This window comes from Pituophis catenifer, unplaced genomic scaffold, assembly GCF_029215685.1.
Source record: "Pituophis catenifer annectens isolate HBS135680 unplaced genomic scaffold, rPitCat1.0.hap2 SCAF_3, whole genome shotgun sequence".
Taxonomy (NCBI): Eukaryota; Metazoa; Chordata; class Lepidosauria; order Squamata; family Colubridae; genus Pituophis; species Pituophis catenifer.
Genome location: NW_027256883.1, coordinates 1,567,595 through 1,587,817, shown reverse-complemented (window position 1 = coordinate 1,587,817; position 20,223 = coordinate 1,567,595). Strand labels below are relative to the sequence as shown.

At 46.2% G+C, this 20,223-nt stretch overlaps 1 protein-coding gene across 2 annotated transcripts; it reads left to right on the top strand.

Annotated features, from left to right (window-relative positions):
• The first annotated feature begins 4,084 nt into the window (after nucleotides 1–4,084).
• MFSD3 (major facilitator superfamily domain containing 3) lies at nucleotides 4,085–19,065 on the top strand. 2 transcript variants are annotated; one of them, XR_011600289.1, is made up of 7 exons: nucleotides 4,085–4,162; nucleotides 8,973–9,658; nucleotides 11,886–12,033; nucleotides 13,334–13,437; nucleotides 15,736–15,845; nucleotides 16,302–16,602; nucleotides 18,759–19,065. XR_011600289.1 is itself a non-coding variant. In XM_070941933.1 (6 exons), exons 2-6 carry the CDS (start codon nucleotides 8,992–8,994, stop codon nucleotides 16,452–16,454), a joined length of 1,182 nt encoding a protein of 393 aa, XP_070798034.1. In that variant the 5' UTR covers nucleotides 4,085–4,162; nucleotides 8,973–8,991; the 3' UTR covers nucleotides 16,455–16,916. The 2 variants fall into 2 exon arrangements, 1 of the variants encoding a protein (XP_070798034.1); XM_070941933.1 differs by lacking the exon at nucleotides 18,759–19,065 and having other exon boundaries at nucleotides 16,302–16,916.
• Nucleotides 19,066–20,223: the final 1,158 nt, after the last annotated feature.

The window sequence follows — 20,223 nt, the reverse complement described above, 5'->3', positions numbered from 1 at the left end:
GGTATTGATTTAGAGAAATGGCAAAAATTGTGGTCACATAATTATAAAATGACAATGTCTGCAGCATATAAGGAGAATTTGTATAAGATGTTTTACAGGTGGCATCTACCCCCGTCAAGGATAGCCAGAATGTTCAAGAATAAATCGGAGAAATGTTGGAAGTGTCATCAGACCCCAGGATCATATTACCATATATGGTGGACATGCGTAGAAGCAAAGAGATATTGGACTAAGATACACATGTGGTTGGAAAAAATGATAAAAAGACACATTGATTTTAAACCAGAGATATTTTTATTAGGGATCTTACCAGAGACATTCAATCAAGAATCGCAATATTTAATTGTGAATATTTTAACAGCGGCTAGAATTGTATTTGCTAAAGACTGGAAAGGAGAGAAGATACTTACTGATGAAGAAATTATTAAGAAAATGCTGGACTGTGCTGAAATGAGTAAATTGACATTTGAAATAAGAGAACAGGAAGATAAACAATATTATTTGATACTAGCTGTACCCAGCCACGCGTTGCTGTGGCTCAGTCTGGTTAAATGGAAAAGAAAGAAAAGAGAAAGCGCACGTTTCTAATATGTTTAATTTCACAATGCTTGTGGGTATACAATATTTTTTGTTGTTCCATTGTCTGTGCAGATATAGAGATTGCCTGGTTTTCCGACTCTAGAATATGCAACATATAACTGTCCATGTGAGAAACAATCTGTGTGTAGATCTAAACCGCACAATTCTAAAGACTGGCCTTGGGCTTTGTTGATGGTGATTGCAATGTTGATGGTGCGGTCGTTTCTCCATGAAATTTCAGAGCCTTGCAATAAGGACACAATTCAGTCATAGTGCTGATGAGAACATCCCGGCTCAAACTATAATCATCAGCTGGGTTGTACCGGAATGCAAGGCGATTGTAATCGCGTGATTGGTGAGCACGGAGTCGTGTTTGACGCTGATCTGCTTTTTCTCGTTGACGTCTTTCAGCCACTCTCAGCCTGTCGCGTTCATTCTGTTGAGAACGAAACCGACCTGAAGCTGCAGAACGCAATCGCCGTGCTCGCAATCGTGCATCCTCAAGTCTGGCTGCACGTCGCTCGGCTGGTTCCTCGGCACGTATTTGAGCCATTCTTTGTCTGTTTCGCTCGTTCGCTGATGCCCGTTCTCGCTCAGTTTGATTTGCAATTACTCGTCGCACTGCTTCCGCTCTGCGAGTACGACGACCTAAGTTTGATCTTCTGCGAGGCATTATTTGGATGAAGTAAAGCAGATCGATTGCACTGAAAAAGAAGAAAGTTATAAGAAAAACATATGAAATTGCAAAACATTAAAAAAAGCAAAAAACATGAAGTAAAAAGCAAAGAAAAAACAAACAAAAATACTAACGAAATATTTCAATTCAAACGCAGATCAATGGACACTCCATGAGGCCAGGAGAGGCTGCCCTGCTCTCCGCTGCGAGCCTTTAACAAAGGAACGGTCTTACCGGTCGTTTTGCAGCCTGGGCTTGATCAGTGGAAGGAGGTGATTCCTGGCCTCCAACAAGAGCCGACACAGAGAGTGGTGGTTTGTTGTAGCGCTCCGCCTCGTGCCTGTGGCGTATGGGCAAAGCCCAGGAACTGTGGGCCTATGGCGTGAAATGGGATCGTAAGATTGGAAATTTGGAAATCGTAAATGGATCGTAAATCGGAAACATTGAAATGGAATCGTAAAATATTTAGTATAGCGTGTGTTGCTTTTACGTCCAACAGATGGCGCTGTTTTGCAAAAAAGCATGTTTTTACCTGTCACAGGTGTGACATCTATATATAGTCGGCATATAAAAACGTGCGTATTCAAATGCAACGTTGTGTCAAAATTTCAAAGCAATCGGTGAAGAACTTTAGGAGATTTAAGATTTTGAACAAATGAACATTTACATTTTTATTTATATTATTATAGATTATAGATAGATTGATGGGAGTTATTTTATCAATGGATAGACAATAAAACATGGAGATGAAATATGATATATGAAATGAAATTAAGATAAAATGTGTAAACACTTGTTTTCTTTTAGGGGAAAAGAACATTTGTCACATATTGATATTTTGAAGATTATGATTATGGGAGCACGAAAGGATTTTAACCGACCGAAACACTGTTTGTAATTGTTTTAAAGGATGGTGCTTTTATGTTGTTTTTGTTTGAAAATAAAAAAAAATACTTAAAAAAAAATACATGTTTCTCCATTTCTCCCTTTGCAGAAATATAATATTCTGCAATATTTCCCAAAATATTTCATTCTTCTAGGAGAGGTAGGCACTGACTTTCTACATAAGTTTGATTGATTGATTGATTGATTGATTGATTGATTGAGATTTATATGCCACCCTATCTCCAGCCGGACTCAGGGCGGCTCACAACAGTAAAAAACATCTAATGAAAAAGTAAAAAAGAAATTAAATCCAAATCTCATAATTTAACAGTTAAAAGTGCAATTAAGACTAACAAGTTAAAAATTACATTACATCATTACATTACATTACAACAGAAAAGTTACATTTCTGATAAAGTGACTTTTTCACTTTTCAAACAGCCATTACAGCATCCCCATGGTCATGTGATCAAAATTTGGACACTTGGCAATGGACTCATACTTAGGACAGTTGCAGTGTCCCAGGATCATGGGATCCCCTTTTGTGACCTGACAAACACAGTCAATGAGGAATCCAGATTCGCTTAACAACCGTGTTGCTAACAACTGCAGGGGTTCGTTTAATATTGGTGGCAAGAAAGTTAAAATGGGGCAAAACTCACTTAACAACTGTCTTGCTTAGCAACAGAAATTTTGGGCTCAAATGTGGCCGTATGTCGAGGACTACCTGTACAGATTTCTAAATCTCAGGGGAAGATGATTGGGGTGAGTGGGCAATAGACCATTATTGTAGCCAGAGGTGGAATTAGTGAGGGAAGTTAGAAGCCAATAAAGGAGAACCTTCGTAGTTCAGAGTTGAAATGATGGATCTTTGGTACTCTCTGGTGATTTTCTTGCAGACATTTCATTACCCAACCAGGTAACATCATCAGTACTAGAAGGGAGTAAGGTGTGGAGAGGAGGAGGAGGATCTTCTGCTTGAGCAGGGGGTTGGACTAGATGACCTACAAGGGCCCTTCCAAATCTGTTATTCGGTTACGAGGAGGAGGATGACTGTGGGGTCCTTGGTGCTCTCTGAGCTTAGTTATTTTCTTGCAGACGTTTCATGACCCAACTAGGTAACATCATCAGTGTTAGGAGTGGGGTTTACACAGAGGAGCAGTAGCGGGAGGAGGGAAGAGGATTATGTCATCCTTAGTGCTCTCAGCATGGTTTCTTTCTTGAAGACGTTTCATGACCCAACTAGGTAACATCATCAGTTCTAGTGGGGGTTTGCTCTCAATTTATATTCAAGAATTTCGGTCCTGCCCTCGGGCAACCCAAAGAGATAGACAGAGTTGGAAGGGACCTTGTAGGTCATCTAGTCCAACCTCCCGCCCAACCAAGAGACCCTTTGAAATCGGGGCTCAAAGACCGCAGCCTCCGCCGAAGGAGGGAAAAAGCGCTGAGCCGGAACCATCGTTCCCGGAATTATTTCCCCGCCGGAGAAGGGAACCAAGAGTCTTTCTACCATATTTATGCAGAGGGTTTCCTCCTTCCGGCTTTCTGCCCGCCTCTTCCGGTGCTTCTCGCAGCTCAAGGGGCATTTAACATAGAGAGGTGAAGCCCAGAGCGCCCCCTTGGGACGAGAAGAGGCCAATGGGACGCTTTCATTCCACAGAGCGCCGCCCCTCCTTCCTCCTCCACCCTCCCAGCGGATTGAATCAACACGGGCGACAGTCTATGTCTCTCCTATTCTTTTCCGTTCCAGCCTGCCGTCCTTGTACGTCACTTCCGCTTTCTTTATGATCAAGAAGGCCGCTTTCCCTCCGCCCAGCGCCCCCTGCCGGTTGCAGCGCGGAAGGGGTCCTGGAGCGGAGTTGCCGTGGCAACGCCGGGGGGCAATGGGGCTTCTTGGAAGGGGCGCCAGGTTGGGGAAGCTGGCTTGGCCTGCCTTAAGCAACAGCCCCTGAAGGCCTTTCTATCCAAGTGGGGCCGGCTCCTCCCTTGGAGACGTCAGCTGGGCGGCCGTCTCCTCCAGTGGTAAGGAGTTCCGCAGGCTCAATGCGACCCCGACCCCGGTTTTGTTGGAGGGGGCGGGGTGACTTCCTGGGGGCTCATTAGAAACCAGGCAGAATTGTTTAAAACATTGTTTTCAAACTGGGCCATTGGAAGAGGGGGGGGGAACTTCAACTCCCAGAATTCCCCAGCCAGCAAAGCTGGCTGGGGAATTCTGGGAGTTGAAGTTCCCCCCCCCCTTCCAATGGCCCAGTTTGAATAACCCTGGTCTTAAAACACAGGTAGTCCTCGACTTAACGACCACAATCGAGCCCCACATTTACATTGCTAAGCGAGACGTGTGAATTGATCATTGGCCCCTTTTTCGACCTTTCTTGCCACCGTCGTTAAGTGAATCACAGCAGCTGTTAAGAAGGTTCACAGTGTGGACCCCAGGACATTGAAACCGTCGTATGTATGAGTCACTTGCCAAGCGGCTCAATCTTGATCGTGGGAACACGGGTGGGGCTGGGGGTGGGGTGTTGCAACGGTCATAAGTGTGAAAAATGGTCATTATGTCGGTGCCTTTTGTCACTTCGAAGAACTGTTGTAAAAGAACTGTTGTAAGTTGAGGTCTACCTGTAAAGGGGCAGGTTATTTTATTTATTAAACAAATTAATTTAATTTTAATTTAATTTAATGAATGCAGTCAAGGAAAAAGAGAGTGTCTTGTGGCTGGCTAGTCTTCCCCCCCCCCTTTCTCCCCCCCTCTTCTTTTACAGGGAATCCTGCAATCCTGAGAAGTTGGCTTCCAATAATATAATTACTTCTCACAATACTTCCGTCTTTTTCCCCCTCCATTCGCTGGGATGTTGTGAAAGCTATTTAGGATGGTATTAGATTGTATAATAAGAATAATGGGGGAAGGCCAGTAGAGCAAAAGGAAGAGACTTTCTTGAAAATAAAAGTTATCTTTAAATCTTTAAATGAAAATCCCGCCACTCCAGGAAGGAAAGATGGATGACTATGGAGGGAAGGGAGAGTGTCCATCCACCCCATAGTCATCCATCTTTCCTTCCTGGAGTGGCGGGATTTTCATTTAAAGATTTAAAGGTAAGCTTTATTGTCGTTTTTTTACTGTGGGCACACTGGCACACATTAAAAATGAGATTCTGTTGCCTCCTCTCAAAAGTGTACACATACATAATACACATAATACACATATACACACTATATATATATATATATATATTATATATATATATATATATATATATATATATATATATATATGTTTTCTCAGGTTTTGGCGGGTGTTTGTATGTAGGTCTTTGGTTATTCGGGTCTTCTCCCACGTAAAATTGGAAGTGTCTTGGCGACGTTTCGACGAAGTCTCATTCGTCATCTTCAGGCTGGTGTTCTCGGCTTCGTGCTTCCAGGAGCAATGTGAGATCGCAGCTGTCTCTTCCAGTTCATAGACATCATAAAGCAACAAAACTTACAGCCCAGTGACCTACTCGTGAGCTTCGATGTCATATCCCTCTTCACCCAAGTACCAATCAAAGAAGCCTTGACAGTTATCCAAAACAAATATAACCCCCCCAAGCACATCTTAGATCTGACCAACCACTGCCTATCCAACACATACTTCATCTATAATGGACAGAAATACAAACAAACAGAAGGAGCACCTATGGGATCACCCCTCTCACCTGTCATTGCCAACCTCTATATGGAATACCTTGAAACCCAAGCTCTAGAAAAATCTGATCACAAACCCAAACTCTGGCTCAGATATGTGGACGACACCTTCATAATCTGGCCACATGGGAAAGAAAAACTGGACAACTTCCTCACACACCTCAACAGCCTACACCCCAAAATACAGTTCACCATGGAAACAGAAGTGAACAACCAACTTCCCTTCCTGGATGTCTTAGTCTACAGAAAATCCAATGGCTCCCTAGGACACACTATCTACCAGAAGAAAACACACACAAACCGCTATCTGCACGCACTCTCACACCACCACCCTGCCCAGATCAACTCTGTAGCCAAGACACTCATTTCCAGAACAAAACGCTTAGCTGACGAACAACACCTAAAAACCGAACTACACACTCTCACTAACGTACTAACATCCAATGGATTCCAAAGAAATAAGATCACCAACCTAATCCAAAAAGAAACCCCCACTAAAATCCAAGACAGAGAACAAGAAAACGGCAAAGCCCTCCTCCCATACATAAAAGGCACCACAGACAGAATAAGCAAAATCCTCCACAAACATAACATCAAGACAGCATTCTGCACAAACCGAAAAATATCCACCATCCTAAGGAACCCCAAAGATAAAATTGAGTTAGAAAATCAAGGAGTATATGAAATCCCATGCACCGCCTGCCCCACCACATACATCGGACAAACCAACAGACGAATAAGTGCACGCATAGAAGAACACAAGAACTCAGTCAGAAAAGAGGAACCAACTTCTTCCCTGGTCCAACACCTTAAAGCCACAGGACATGATATTGACTTTAAAAAGACCAGAACTATCGCCAAAACTGAACACTTTAACAACAGAATAATCAGAGAAGCCATCGAGATAGAAAAACGCCCACACAGCATGAACAAACGAGACGATACCTCCCGCCTACCAGCCATTTGGAAACCCGCCCTTATTGACAAACGAGTCCCTAACACGACGAATGACACCAGACCCACACTCACGAGAGCCACACAGGATGTCACCACCACACATCCACGCAGAAAGCAGACTCAAACCCACACTGATAATGAGCCACGACCAAGGACCAGAAGCCAGACCGCAACTGCATCATTAGCCACTTTAAACCCCTCCAATCCATACATGAAGCAGACTGACACCCACCATGAAGAGCTCGCACGGCCACAAACACGAAGCCAAACAACAACAACGCAGCTCACCAGCTCAAATCCCCCTGCAACTCAGACTAAGCTGAGCACAACCAAGCCCCCACCCAAACAGAACACACCCCCAGCCAATCAGAGCACAACCAACCCCCCATCCAATCAGAGCACAGCCAAGCCCCTAACCAATCAGAACACACCTCCACCCAATCAGAACACAGCCAAGTTCCCACCCAATCAGCTCACACCCCCACTAGCAGTTAAAAGGAAGAGACAGCTGCGATCTCACATTGCTCCTGGAAGCACGAAGCCGAGAACACCAGCCTGAAGATGACGAATGAGACTTCATCGAAACGTCGCCAAGACACTTCCAATTTTACGTGGGAGAAGACCCGAATAACCAAAGACATATATATATATATATATATATATATATATATATATATATATATATATATATATATATATATATTTATTTATATACATGTGTGTACAGTTAATATATATATTTATATTCAAACTTTGGATTCGAATCCAAGTAAGGGTACCGCTAGCTGATGAGAGCTAAATAGCTTGAAATAGATCTATACTAGTCTCCCTTTACTTCTTTATCAGCGAAATATAAATTTGGTATAAAATGGTTTGTCATGAATGTGACTGCTTGAGGGCTTCTGGATTGGAACTGAAAGGTGAAAGGGAGCAGAATGCTCCCTCCCACATGCTGGGGTAGACCAGCTGTCTTGATAGAAAAACTATATATATATATATGGAGAGAGAGAGAGAGAGAGAGAGAGAGATAGGATAGGATAGGATAGGATAGGATAGGATAGGATAGGAGAGGAGAGGAGAGGAGAGGAGAGGAGAGAAGAGAAGAGAAGAGAGGAGAGGAGAGGAGAGGAGAGGAGAGGAGAGGAGAGGAGAGGAGAGGAGAGGAGAGGAGAGGAGAGGAGAGGAGAGGAGAGAAGAGAAGAGAAGAGAAGAGAAGAGAAGAGAAATTTTTATTGGCCAAGTGTGATTGGACACACAAGGATTTTTTCTTGTTGCATACGTTCATCAAGAATCATAAGGTACAACACTTAATGATAGTCGTAGGGTATAAATGATACAAGCAACAAAATTACAGTCATACAGTCCTAAGTGGAAGGAGATGGGTGGTGGGAACGATGAGATTAATAGTAGTGCAGACTTAGTGAATAGCTTGACAGTGTTGAGGGAATTATTTGTTTAGCAGAGTGATGGCGTTGGGGAAAAAACTGTCCTTGCGTCTAGTTGTTCTGGTGTCCAGTGCTCTATAGCGTCGTTTTGAGGGTAGGAGTTGAAACAGTTTATGTCCAGGATGCGAGGGGTCTGTAGATATTTTCACGCATACATACAAGCATATACATATATATAGGTATATTGTATACTGCAGGAGTCAAAAAGAGGGCTGTGAAAATAACTACAGACAGACCCCTCACATCCTGGACATAAAGTGTTTCAACTTCTACCCTCAAAACGATGCTATAGGATAGGGCATTGCACACCAGAACAACTAGACACAAGGACAATTTTTCCCCCTAGACAATCACTCTTGTTCTTCTCAGGTTCCCTTCCCAAGGCTACCCTCTCTAAACCGTCCTCGACTTACAAGATTTCATTTAGTGACCATTCGAAGTTACATTGAAAAAAGGGACTTATGACTGTTTTCCACACTTAAGACCGTTACAGCACCCTCTGTTCACGTGATCGAAATTCAGACGCTTGGCAACTGATTCATAGTTACGACCGTCGCAGCTGCGACGCTCTGACAAGCAGGTTCAGTGGGGAAGCCAGATTCACTGAACAAGTGTGGCAGGAAAGCCTGTCAGATGGGGCATGGAAATTCACTTAACAGCTCTCTCACTCGGCGATAGAAATTTTATGGTCGTAAAGTCAAGGACTCCCATGATCTACCGCTTTCCGCCTGCCCGTCTTTCTTTCTCTGCAGGGTGGACCGGGACCGAAGGATGAACTTCAAATACTGGTTTCTCTTCCTGCTGTATTTCGTGCAAGGAATCCCTTACGGGCTGCAGTCTGGGCTCTTGCCGATCTATTTCCGAATCGTGGGCCTCTCCTTCACCAAGATCAGCCTGGCCAAGCTGCTTTATCTGCCATGGTTCCTCAAGGTCTTCTGGGCCCCCTTTGTGGACTGGTATTTCTCCAAGAAGACCTGGCTGATCTTCACCATGTGCGGCTTGGCCCTGACCTGCCTGGCCTGTTCCTTCCTGACCCCAGAGGCAGACTTCCTCGGAGTGGCCTTCGCTCTGCTGCTCATGAACCTCTTCGCTTCCGTCCAGGACGTGGCGGCCGATGGGATCGCCATCCAGATGTTGGGAGCAGAGGAGGTGGGCTTTGGGAATAGCATCCAGGTCGTGGCCTACAAACTGGGCTCCGTCCTGGCTGGAGGCGGCCTGCTCACTTTCCTCCATCACCTGGGCTGGGGACCCCTCTTCATCTACCTGGCTCTGATATACGCCGCGGCCATCGGGTTCACCTGCAAGTTTCCTCTCAGGTCCCCTCCTCAGGACAGGCTGGCCAAGGACAGCAGCTTAAGCCTTCCGGCTTTTTTGCATGAGCTTCTCCTTGTGCCGGACACGCTGTGGACTGCTGGCTTAGTCCTCATCTACAAGTTGGGTGAGTCTTTCCCCAAAGCGAGGAACGCCGGAATTAATTGCAGGAGAACCTTGCTAACACAATTAGTCCTTGACTTACGACCACGGTTGAGCCCAAATTTTCTGCTGCTAAGTGAGACGCTTGTTAAGGTTTGCCCCTCCCCACCTCTTAACAATCGTTCTTGTCACTTTTGTTAAGTGAACCACCGCAGTTGATAAGTGAGTAACCGGCTTGTTAAGCGAATCGGGCTTCCCCCCCCCACAGACTTGGCTTGTTGGAAGGTCGCAAAAGGGGATGACCCCGGGATGCAGCGACTGTCATAAATGTGAGTTAGTTGTCAAGCATCCGAACGTAAATCACGTGACTAACCATGGGGATGCTGCAATGGTCATAAGTGTGAAAAAGGGCCCTAAGTCTCTTTTTCAGTGCTGTTGTAACTTCGGTCACTAAGCGAACTGTTGTAAGTCGAGGACTGCCTCTGTCTGTTGTTTGTGGAAGAGGATTTGTATAGCAGGCCAGTTTAGTTTGGGAGATCGTCATCGTCATCATCATCATCATCAGATCTTTATTTGCTCATAGACCAGCAGGTAAACCACAAAAATCACAACCTCTTCGAGATTGTAAAAAAAAATGCTTTTAAAAGCCTCTGACGATCCCAGCTGAGTTGCCTGATCGGCAGAGGCTTTTTTTTTTTTACTTTTAAAAGCAGTTTTTCGGCCAAAGAGGTTGTAGAAAATATGCTTTTAAAAATTAAAAAAAAGCCTCTGATGATTGCGCGGCTCAGCTGGGCAATGTGGGGGAGGGCAGGGATTTTTGCTACCGGTTCTCTGAACCACCCGCCTCCATCGCTACCGGATTGGGTGATCCGGTCCGAACCGGGAGCATTTTACCCCTGATAAACCCCCCTCCTCCCATACCCATACATGCACACACACACATATATATGCTGTATTTACACACACAAATCACAGTCCATTTTAAACACATATATTAAATATGCCTAGCTTGGTTCCCTCCTGAGGCTCAAAACCATGGCTGAGTGTTCTCAATCATCCAAATGACCCTTGTCCCAAAAATGCTTTTTTTCAAAAGGCAACTGGACTTCCTTGGGATGTTCTTTTCTTTCTTTTTTTTTCTTCCTTTGAAAACATCTGGCTTCTCATCCAAGAAGCTTTTGGGCGACCTGAGAACTGAACTACTCAGATGAGAAGTGAAAGAAAAAGAAAGTCCAGATGCCTTTGGGACAGTAGCTGACTGCAGAAAGCTGCATCGTCTGCCTTCCTCGGTCGTTTTGTGCTATGAACCACATTTTCCAAACCGCAAGAGCCAGTAAAAGAGAATATTTGCCACTTGGGGTTGAAATGAGGGGTCCTTGGTGGTCTCCGGGCTTGGTGGTTTTCTTGAAAACGTTTCGTTACCAGACTAGGTAATATCATCAGTGCTAGGAGGTGCAAGAGCCTGGTGGCGTGGCAGACTAAAGCACTGTTATTAACAACTGCTGCTTGCAATTACTGCAAGTTCGAATCTCACCAGGCTCAAGGTTGACTCAGCCTTCCATCCTTTCTAAGGTAGATAAATTGAGGACCCAGATTGTGGGGGCAATAAGATGACTTTGTATAAATATACAAAAGGATGAAGGCTATTGCTTAACGCATTGTAAGCCGCCCTGAGTCTCCGGAGAAGGGCGGCATATAAATCAAATTTAAAAAAAACAAAAACAAAAAAACCCTTCTAGCACTGATGGTGTTCCCTAGCTGGGTCGTGAAACGTCTGCAAGAAAACCACCAATCTCGGAGAGCACCAGGGACCCCTCAAGCTGCAAGAGCTGCGTTCACAGATCTTGCTAAATTATACTGCGCTTTGCTTAGTCTGATGAGACCCAACTAAACCTTGAAATTCAAGACATAATTTCTCTTGGCCTTTCTCAAACTCCCCCATCTGGGCCGCCCTCCCCAGATCCCTTCCCATGTGCCTCAGAATAACAAGAGTTGGAAGGGACCTTGGAGGTCATCTAGTCCAACCCCTCGCCCAAGCAGAAGAACCTACACCATTTCTTCTTGAAAGTTTCCAGGGATGAAGCTCCCACAACTTCCGAAGGCAACTTTGGTTCCATGGGTTGATGGTTCTCCCTGTCAGAAAATTCCTCCTTATTTCCAGGTTGAATCTCTCCTTGGTCAGTTTCCATCCATTGTTCCTTGTCTGGCCTTCGGGTGGCTCGCCAGGAACTGAACCCCAGTTCTCTCCGCAGGTGAACAGGGGTCGGTTTCCATGTTCCCCCTCTTCCTCCTAGATCACAGCTTCTCTCCTCAGAAGCTTGGCTTCTGGAACGGGATTGTGGCCACCGCCTTTTCCATTGCAGGCTCTTCCCTGGGGGGCCACTTGATGTCAGACGGCAGGTAAATGATGGAAAGTCTTTTCTCTCTTCCTTGGAAATCAGTCTCTCCCTGGGATCGTGGGATTTAGAACCCGGCATCCCCAGAAGGATGGTGGAATCGGTCCCTTTCTTAATCTATTCCTCTCTCTCTCTCGCTCTCGTTTTTGACAGTGGCCCATGAGGGAGGGGGAACGAATTCAGCAGGCCTAACCTCTCTTTTCCAATAAAGGAGAATGTCTATAAGTTGAGGGTTGACATGAGGGGTCCTTAGTGCTCTCTGAGCTTGGCGCTTTTCTTGCAGACGTTTCATTACCTGACTAGGCAACACCAACAGTTCTAGAAGGGAGTGGGGTTTGGGTCTCTGTTTATATACAGTCCCTTCTAGCACTGATGATGTTACCTAGTAATCAAACGTCTGCAGGAAAATCACCAAATTCAGGAGAAAACCAAGGACCTCATTGTCATTTTCCTCCTCCTCCTCCTCCTCCTCCTCCTCCTCCTCCTCCTCCTCCCTGCAAACCCCCCTCCCTTCTAGCACTGATGATGTTCCCTAGTTGGGTCATGAAACGTCTGCAAGAAAACTAAGCTCAGAGGGCACCAGTGACTATACAGTCCTCCTCTTCCTCCTCCTCTTCCTCTTCCTTCTCCTCCATCTCCCCCCTCCCTCCTCCTCTACTCTGCAAAACCCACTCCCCTCTACTGCTGATGATGTTACCTAGTTGGGTCATGAAACGTCTGCAAGAAAACCACCAAGCCCAGAGAGCACCAAGGAGCCCTCTTTTGAGAATCATGGGAATTTGCTTCCTTCCTCCCCCACCCCAAAAGAATGAAGGGGGGAAAGTGCTCTGAAAGTCCAGCAGAATTAACTACAAACTTCAGAGTCCTTCCGTCCGAAAAGCCCTTCCTTTGGGGAACATCTGCTACTGAACCCAGGGCTGTAACTAAGGAGTAGTCCTGGTACTTTGGAGCCCCTAAAACCCACCTCTCGACTTCCCTTCTTTCTTTCTTTCTTTCCAGAGGGAGGGCCTTTTTTGCATCCTGGATGCAATTTCTGGTTCGTTTTCCCCACCCTGGCCACCAAATCATCGTAGGCCAGAGGTCTTGAAACTTGGCAGCTTTAAGACTTGTGGACTTCAACTCCCAGAATTCTCCAGCCAGCGTAGCTACGCTGGCTGGAGAATTCTGGGAGTTGAAGTCCACAAGTCTTAAAGCTGCCAAGTTTCAAGACCTCTGGCCTAGGCCTTCCCCTGAACGAACTCGTGATGCTCTTGCATTCTCCTCTGGGTCCATTCTGACCTCTCCGGTTGTTCCCCCTCCATCAGGAAATCCGACTCCCTGCAAACCTTGCTGGTCCTTCGCTTCTGCAACCTCCTTTTCCAGACCTGGGTGATGGTCGCCTACACCGACCACGCAGCTGCCTTTGAAGGTGAGTCAGGTCCCATCCAGGGCAGGAGCCATTGGTCCACTCTGGCTCCAGAACGGGGAGACTTCGACACGCAGGAGTCCCCAGGTCCCACTCGGGAAGAAGAAGACGCAGAATTTGGGGAGCCTGATCCAAAAGTGAGAGGGGAGGAAAGAGGCAGCCATCCTGGTTTGTACTGGAATGACCAAAAGCATGGGAAAACGACCCTGGGGTAGGCCAGCAGGGTCTGACTTTTGCCCTCTGTTCAGGGTTGTGGGGTTGTGGCAGCAGAGGTGCATTGGACGAATAGCAAAATTGGGAAAAACCAAATGACAAAAGAGTTGGAAGGGACCTTGGAGATCATCTAGTCCAGCTCAAGCAGGAGACTCTGTACCATTTCAAACAAGTCTCTTCTTAAAAACCTCCAGGGATGGAGCAGCAGAACTTCAGGTGGCAAGCTGTTCCACTGGTTAATTGTCCTCACTGTTAGGAAGTTTCTCCTTAATTCCAGGTTGCTTCTCTCTCTCGGATCAGTGTCCATTCGTTGCTTCTTGTCCTGCCTTCTGGTGCTTTGGAGAATAGGTGGACTCCCCTCTTCTTTGTGGCAGCCCCTCAAATATTGGAAGACTGTTATCATGTCCTCCCTGGTCCTTCTTTTCTCTAGACTAGACCTACTCAATTCCTGCAATCATTGTTCATATGTTTTATTTCAAGTACCTGGGTGGCTCCTTGATGCAATACAATCCACCCTCTTGCTAGATTCCTAAGAAGGCCCTAAGCACCTTCAGGAATCCCTCAGCATCTACTTTTTTCCCCCAAATTTTTTTTTTAAAATTTTTTAAAACATAAAATACAAGGGTTTGATCTGGCATAAAATGAGTCCAATTATTCACATTCCCTCAATCATTTTTGTTCCAAATTTTATCCATTTACATCTTAAAAAGAAAAAGAAAAAAAAAACTTATTCTAAACATTTATCATTCTACTATTACACCCAAAATTCTAAACATTAAACACCATTCTAAATCTTTATCATTTTAACAATCAATATTTCATATATATTCCTCAATCCTAAAACCCATTACCTCAAATCTATATTTTACTTCTCTTAAATGACATCTAAATCCATAATCTTAATAAAAAAGTATTTTCCTCCTCTCTTAAAGTCATTTCATAAACAATCAACATTTCCTTCTATAGTTTGTTACTTTATTTTATTTACTTCAAGTTTATTCTAATGTTTTATTGAATCTAATTTTTAACTGGTTCATAGTTTAAGTATCTAATTCCCAGCTGTATTTTCCAATACTCCTGTCTGTATTTATTTAAACTGGTTCACAGTTTAGCTACTATTCTCCAGTAAAATCTCTTCTACTTCCTCCTAAATTTATTTTTTAGCTGGTTCGCATCTTAATCAGCTGCTTTCCAGCAATGCTTTCCTCCACTCCCTCAGCATCTACTGACCACCAGGGACAGGAAACCTAACAGCCCAGATCATACACCTACCTTGGACTAGAAGACCTCCAAAGTCCCTTCCAGCCCTGGGATTCTATGGGTTGAGAACATAACCCATAACTGGCCTTGCAATGCTGTCCCGTCTTATCACCTTGGGGGTGTTCTGTCCCCGTCCCACACACGCACCCCCACAGACGGCCCGGAGTTAATAAGCCACACGACAAAGTCTTTGAAGATAAAGCTGGCAGCAACCCAGTGGCTAGCTGCCAATTCAGACTTTACTCACACAAAACAAAGATTAGACTGCAAGCATTCCGATAAAGCAGGCAAAGTTTCAGAAATACTAGGATTAGTCCAAATGCAGTCCGACAAGGCAGGCAGAAGTCCAGTAACGCAGAGATCATGGATTATTTCCAGTTTTTGCTCGTCAGAAACTGAACCGGCCACCACACCCACATTTATACCCTGTGGGGTGTGGTCCAGTGACTCAGCTAATCTCTGGCACGCCTTCCCCTCTGCTGCGCACGCTTCTCCCTGCGCCTCTGGCGAGGGTCCAGCCAGCACTTATCTCCTTCGTCGCTGTCCACCTGTGGCTGCGGGGACGTGCTTGGCTCTGGGCCTATCTCTTGGCCTTTGGTGTCCTCCGGAGGCATTGCCAGAGAGGAGGGTCCTGGAGAGGGAGGCCTTGCCAACTCCTCTCCCTCACTCTCAGAGTCTGCATCTGTCGATAGCCCAGGCTCAGGCAACGGAGCCACAACAGGGGGCTGCCTTTCCCGATTCGAAGCTTCAGCTCTCCCTTGTTGCTGCAAGTCGAGCAGCCCCTCGGCCGTCGTACACCTGGACTGACGGGGCGGTCTCTCGTTGCAGTGGCCGCGGTGCTGAGCCTGTGCATCCAGCACTTCATCGGGGGCCTGATCACCACCCTGGTCTTCAGCAAGATGATGCTGTGCACTCAGAAGGCCCCAGAGAAGATCCAGGTGGGTTCTGCTTTCGGAGTCTCAGGCCTTCCCACCACGGAATGTCAGACTTCCAAGTCATAGATCCATTGCAAGCAAGAACTCCGAGGCAGGTAGATTCCTCAAGGAATAGCTTTATTCGGGCGTATCCTATGGGCACAGATCTGGTGAAAACCGGGGGGGCGACTCACTTAACTGTCTCGTTTAGCAGCAGAAACGTCGGGCTCAATTGCGGTCATAAGTCGAGGACTACCTGTTGTGCAAGCACGAGATGACCAGGGCAGGAGTGACTCCCTCCTCCCTCCCTCCCTCCCTGCTGGAGGGGAGGGCTGTCCACACTTCCTGCTCTGCTTCCCTCTCCTTATTACAGATTCTCAGAGTTGGAAGGGATCCTGTAGGTCATCTAGTCCAACCCCCTGCCCAAGCAGGAGACCCTGCATACACCATTTCTGACAAACGGCAAATTTCTCCCCACAGGCCACCCACTACAGCCTTCTGGCCGCTATCGAGGTCCTGGGTAAAGTGGCTTTCAGCACCGTGGCCGGTAGCCTGGTGGACTGGCTGGGCTTTCCACACACCTTCGGCGTCTTCCTCGCCCTCTCCTTTGCCTCCGTGCTGTACACGGTCTGAGCCACGATGGGCAGCGGCCGTTCTGGCAGGATCCGTCCAGTGTCACTGGCCAAAGAGAGAGGTCACCTCAAAGAGAAGACCAAGGAAGTCACGGACGTCTCATTAAAGCAACCGCCTCACCCAACTGCTCCCTGGCCAGTCCTCCTTGGTAAGGGGAGGGGAGTATCCCTCCCGTGAGCCACGTCAGAGTGTCCGGATGGGGAACAGAGGTTGCTGTGCAGAGTTTAGGTTCATCCTTTAGGGTTCAAGGTTGCCTCCCATCCTTCTGAGGTGGGTAAAATGAGGACCCAGATTTCTGGGGGCAAGAGGCTGACTCTGTAAACCGCTTAGAGGGGGCTGGAAAGCACCGGGAAGCAGTATGCTATTGCTAAGTGGGAAGGAAGGGAAGGAGGAAGGAAGGAATAGAGCACTAGGAAAAAGGGAGGGAGAAAGGAAGAAAGCTTGAGGAATGAAGGAGAGAAGGAAGGAATAGAGCATGAGGAAGGAAGAAAGGAGGGAGGGAGGGAGAAAGGAAGGAAGAAATAGAGCATGGGGAGGGAGGAAGGAAAGAAGGAAGGAGAGATGGTGGTGCAGTAGTTAGAATGCAAAGGAAGGAAGGAAGGAAGGAAAGCAGGAATAGAGCATGGGGAGGAAGGAAGGAAGGAGTGTGGTGGCGCAGTGGTTAGAGTGCAGTACTGCAGGCTAATTCTGCCCGCTGCCAGCAGTTCAATTCTGACCAGCTCAAGGTTGACTCAGCCTTCCGTCCTTCCAAGGTGGGTAAAATGAGGACCCAGATTGTTGGGGGCAAGAGGCTGACTCTGTAAACCGCTTAGAGAAGGCTGGAAAGCTCTGTAAAGCAGTGTATAATCTAAGTGCTATTGCTATTTAGTGACCACAACAGGGGCCAGCAACTTGGTCATTAAACAAAGCAGTCACAAAGTGAAATCTCGAAAGCAATTATGACCTTCCTTTGGTTTCTCTGACCTACGAAGGTCATAAATGGGAGAATTGAGTGTGAAGATCTGTGGAGATTCTCCATCATCCAGTTCAAGGTTGTCCCAAAGGTGCTTTTTTCCCAAAAGGCAACTGGAGTTTCTTGGGGGGGGTTTTTGTCCCCCCCCCATTGAAAACGTTTCACTTCTCATCCAAGAAGCTTCTTCAAGTTCTGAAGACGTTTCATGGATGAAAAGCAAAACATTTTCAAAGAAAGAAATAAAGTCCAGTTGCCTTTTGGGGGAAAATAAAACCACACGCTTGGAAGAGTTGGTTAGGATAACTGGCTGTAAAGTTCACTTTTTTCATTGCTGTTGGGACTGCAAATGGTCACTAAAGGTGACAGCCGCTAAATGAGGACTGGCTGTACTGTACTTACCCTCAGCAACTGTGTGTGTTCTTTCTTACTGTGGAGAGGTTATTCTGCAATGGAATTTCTCTTCTTCTATGCTCAGGTAATAGGTTTGCTAGATGCTTGGAATGAAAAAGAGCTTTTCCTCTTCCAAAGGTGCTTTTTTTTCAAGAGGCAATTGGACTTTCTTGTTTTTCTTTTTTTTTTTTTTATTGAAAAGTTTTATAAAAGATACAAACATTTTCTCCCCCCTCCCACCCCTCCACCCTCACCCCCTCCCACCCCCCTTGCCCGCCCACCCACCCACCCTTTCCCCCTCCCCCTTCCCCCCACCCCCCTCCCTAGACTTCCCAGAACAAGCACAGAGTATAGCATTCACAAACATAAAACTAAAATATGCTAACAATTTGTTGGCTTCAAATTCTCCCTAGGTCTTTAACTCCTTATAACTCAAAACACTATAAACATAAACTAAAAAAATTAAGAATGTTTCATTCATAAACTATGTGAAACTTCTTAGTCTGATACTTGTTCTGAATATAATCAATCCATCTTCTCCATTCCGATATATATCTTTCGTTTGAGTGATCTTCTTGTTCTTTTTGAAGGCGTTTCGCTTCTCATCCCAGAAGCTTCTTCGGCTCTGGCAGGAGAGTGCAAATGTCCAGCTGTCTGCAAGGAGTATCAATCCTTCCATTCAGTCCCACCATCCAGCCAGAGCTGAAGAAGCTTCTTGGAGGAGAAACGAAACATCTTCAAAAAGAAAAACCAGAAAATCCAGTTGCCTCTTTGGGACAACCAGGACCTGGAGGACGGATAATCTCTAACCGACTTTTAGCTTTTCCTATTATTTCTTTTACTGTTTTGCCCCACATCTGGGGAACCCAGCACTGTCTTTAGATTTTGGGGGACAGAATTCCCTCGATCACTGGGACCAACATAACTGGGCTTCTGCTATTTTTCATGTTGCTGGTTTCCAGCTTCCCCCACCACTGAGCTCACTTTCACTGGCTAGAAGAGGGGTGAGCAACGATGGCCCCTTTACGCCTGGCGGACTTCAACTCCCAGAATTCCTGAGCCAGCAATAATAATAATAATAAAATCAATCATCGAAACAGCCCATGCTCCTTTTCCTTCAGTGTTCCTGCCATTTCCACATGTTCTGCAGAACCAATCGTCTCGCACATTCCTGCCCCACTGAAGTTGTCAGTTGGAAAAATCGGGAAATTGGGAGTGTTTTTTCCCCGAACCAACATCTGGATGGATCACTGCTACTTCATGCCTCTTTGAAAGGTCTGACTTTTGCAAAACAACAACCTTTTGGACTTTGGATGCGGCTGTTCAGGAATGGAGCAGCTGGGATATAAAACTTCCAGGGGATGGACAGCCAAGAATCCAGCTATTTGGCATATCCTTGCCTTGTGCTTGTGTGTGCAACCACACTTGCAGTGGGGGAGGATGTATGTGACACACAGAAACATGCACAGAAGGAAAAAGAGGGTCTTAGAAAAGAAGCCAATTCATGGAGGAAATTGGCTTCAGGAGAAAAAGAGAGCATCAGAAGAGTGCTGGAAGGGACCTTGGAGATCATCTAGTCCAGCTCAAGCAGGAGACTCTGTACCATTTCAGACAAGTGGCTGTCCAGTCTCTTCTTAAAAACCTTCAAGGATGGAGCAGCAGAACTTCAGGTGGCAAGCTGTTCCTCTGGTTAATTGTTCTGTTAGGAACAATTTCTCCTGTATTCCAGGTTGCTTTTCTCCTTGATTAGATTCCATCCGTTGTCTTTTGTTTTGCCTTCCAAGTGCTTTGGAGAACAGGTTGACCCCCCCCCCCTCTTCTTTGGGGCAGCCCCAGAGATATTGGAAGACTGCTATCATGTCACCCCCAGTCTGGACTTCCTGGTTTTTTTTTTCTTTTGAAGAGGTTTCGTTTCTCATCCAGGAAGCTTCCTCAGCTTCTTCAGAAGAAGCTTCTTGGAGGAGAAGCGAAGCACCTTTGGGAGAATCCAGGAGAGAAGCAGGCTAGAACGAAGGAGAAATTTCCCAACAGAACGATTAACCAGTGGAACAGCTTGCCACTGGTAGTTGTAGGGGCTCCATCACTAGGGGCTTTTAAGGTTGTCTTCCCCCCCCCACCCTCGCCCGGTGGGAGCACAAGACGGCCTGCGGAACTCCTTACCCCTCCCACCCCACATCTCCAAGAAGGAACAGCCTCCGTTGTGGTCGTAGGTCGAGGACTACTTGTCTTGTTCAAACTGGGCCACTGGAAGAGGGGGCGGGACTTCAACTCCCAGAATTCCCCTGTGGAAGCAAAGCTGGGCTGGGGGATTCTGGGAGTTGAAGTCAACCCTTCTTCCAGCTGCCAAGCTTCACCAAATACAGCATGGGAGTCGGACTCAGGTAATATTGGGGGGGGGCTGTTACTCCAAATGGTTTTCCCCTCCCC

Bases quoted from the DNA above. Each gene is read 5' to 3' on its own strand.
- MFSD3 (XM_070941933.1), top strand. From the start codon at position 8,992: ATGAACTTCAAATACTGGTTTCTCTTCCTGCTGTATTTCGTGCAAGGA. The intron at 12,034-13,333 runs GTAAATGATGGA...CCCCTCCATCAG, and splicing joins CACTTGATGTCAGACGGCAG to GAAATCCGACTCCCTGCAAA. The intron at 13,438-15,735 runs GTGAGTCAGGTC...CTCTCGTTGCAG, and splicing joins CCACGCAGCTGCCTTTGAAG to TGGCCGCGGTGCTGAGCCTG.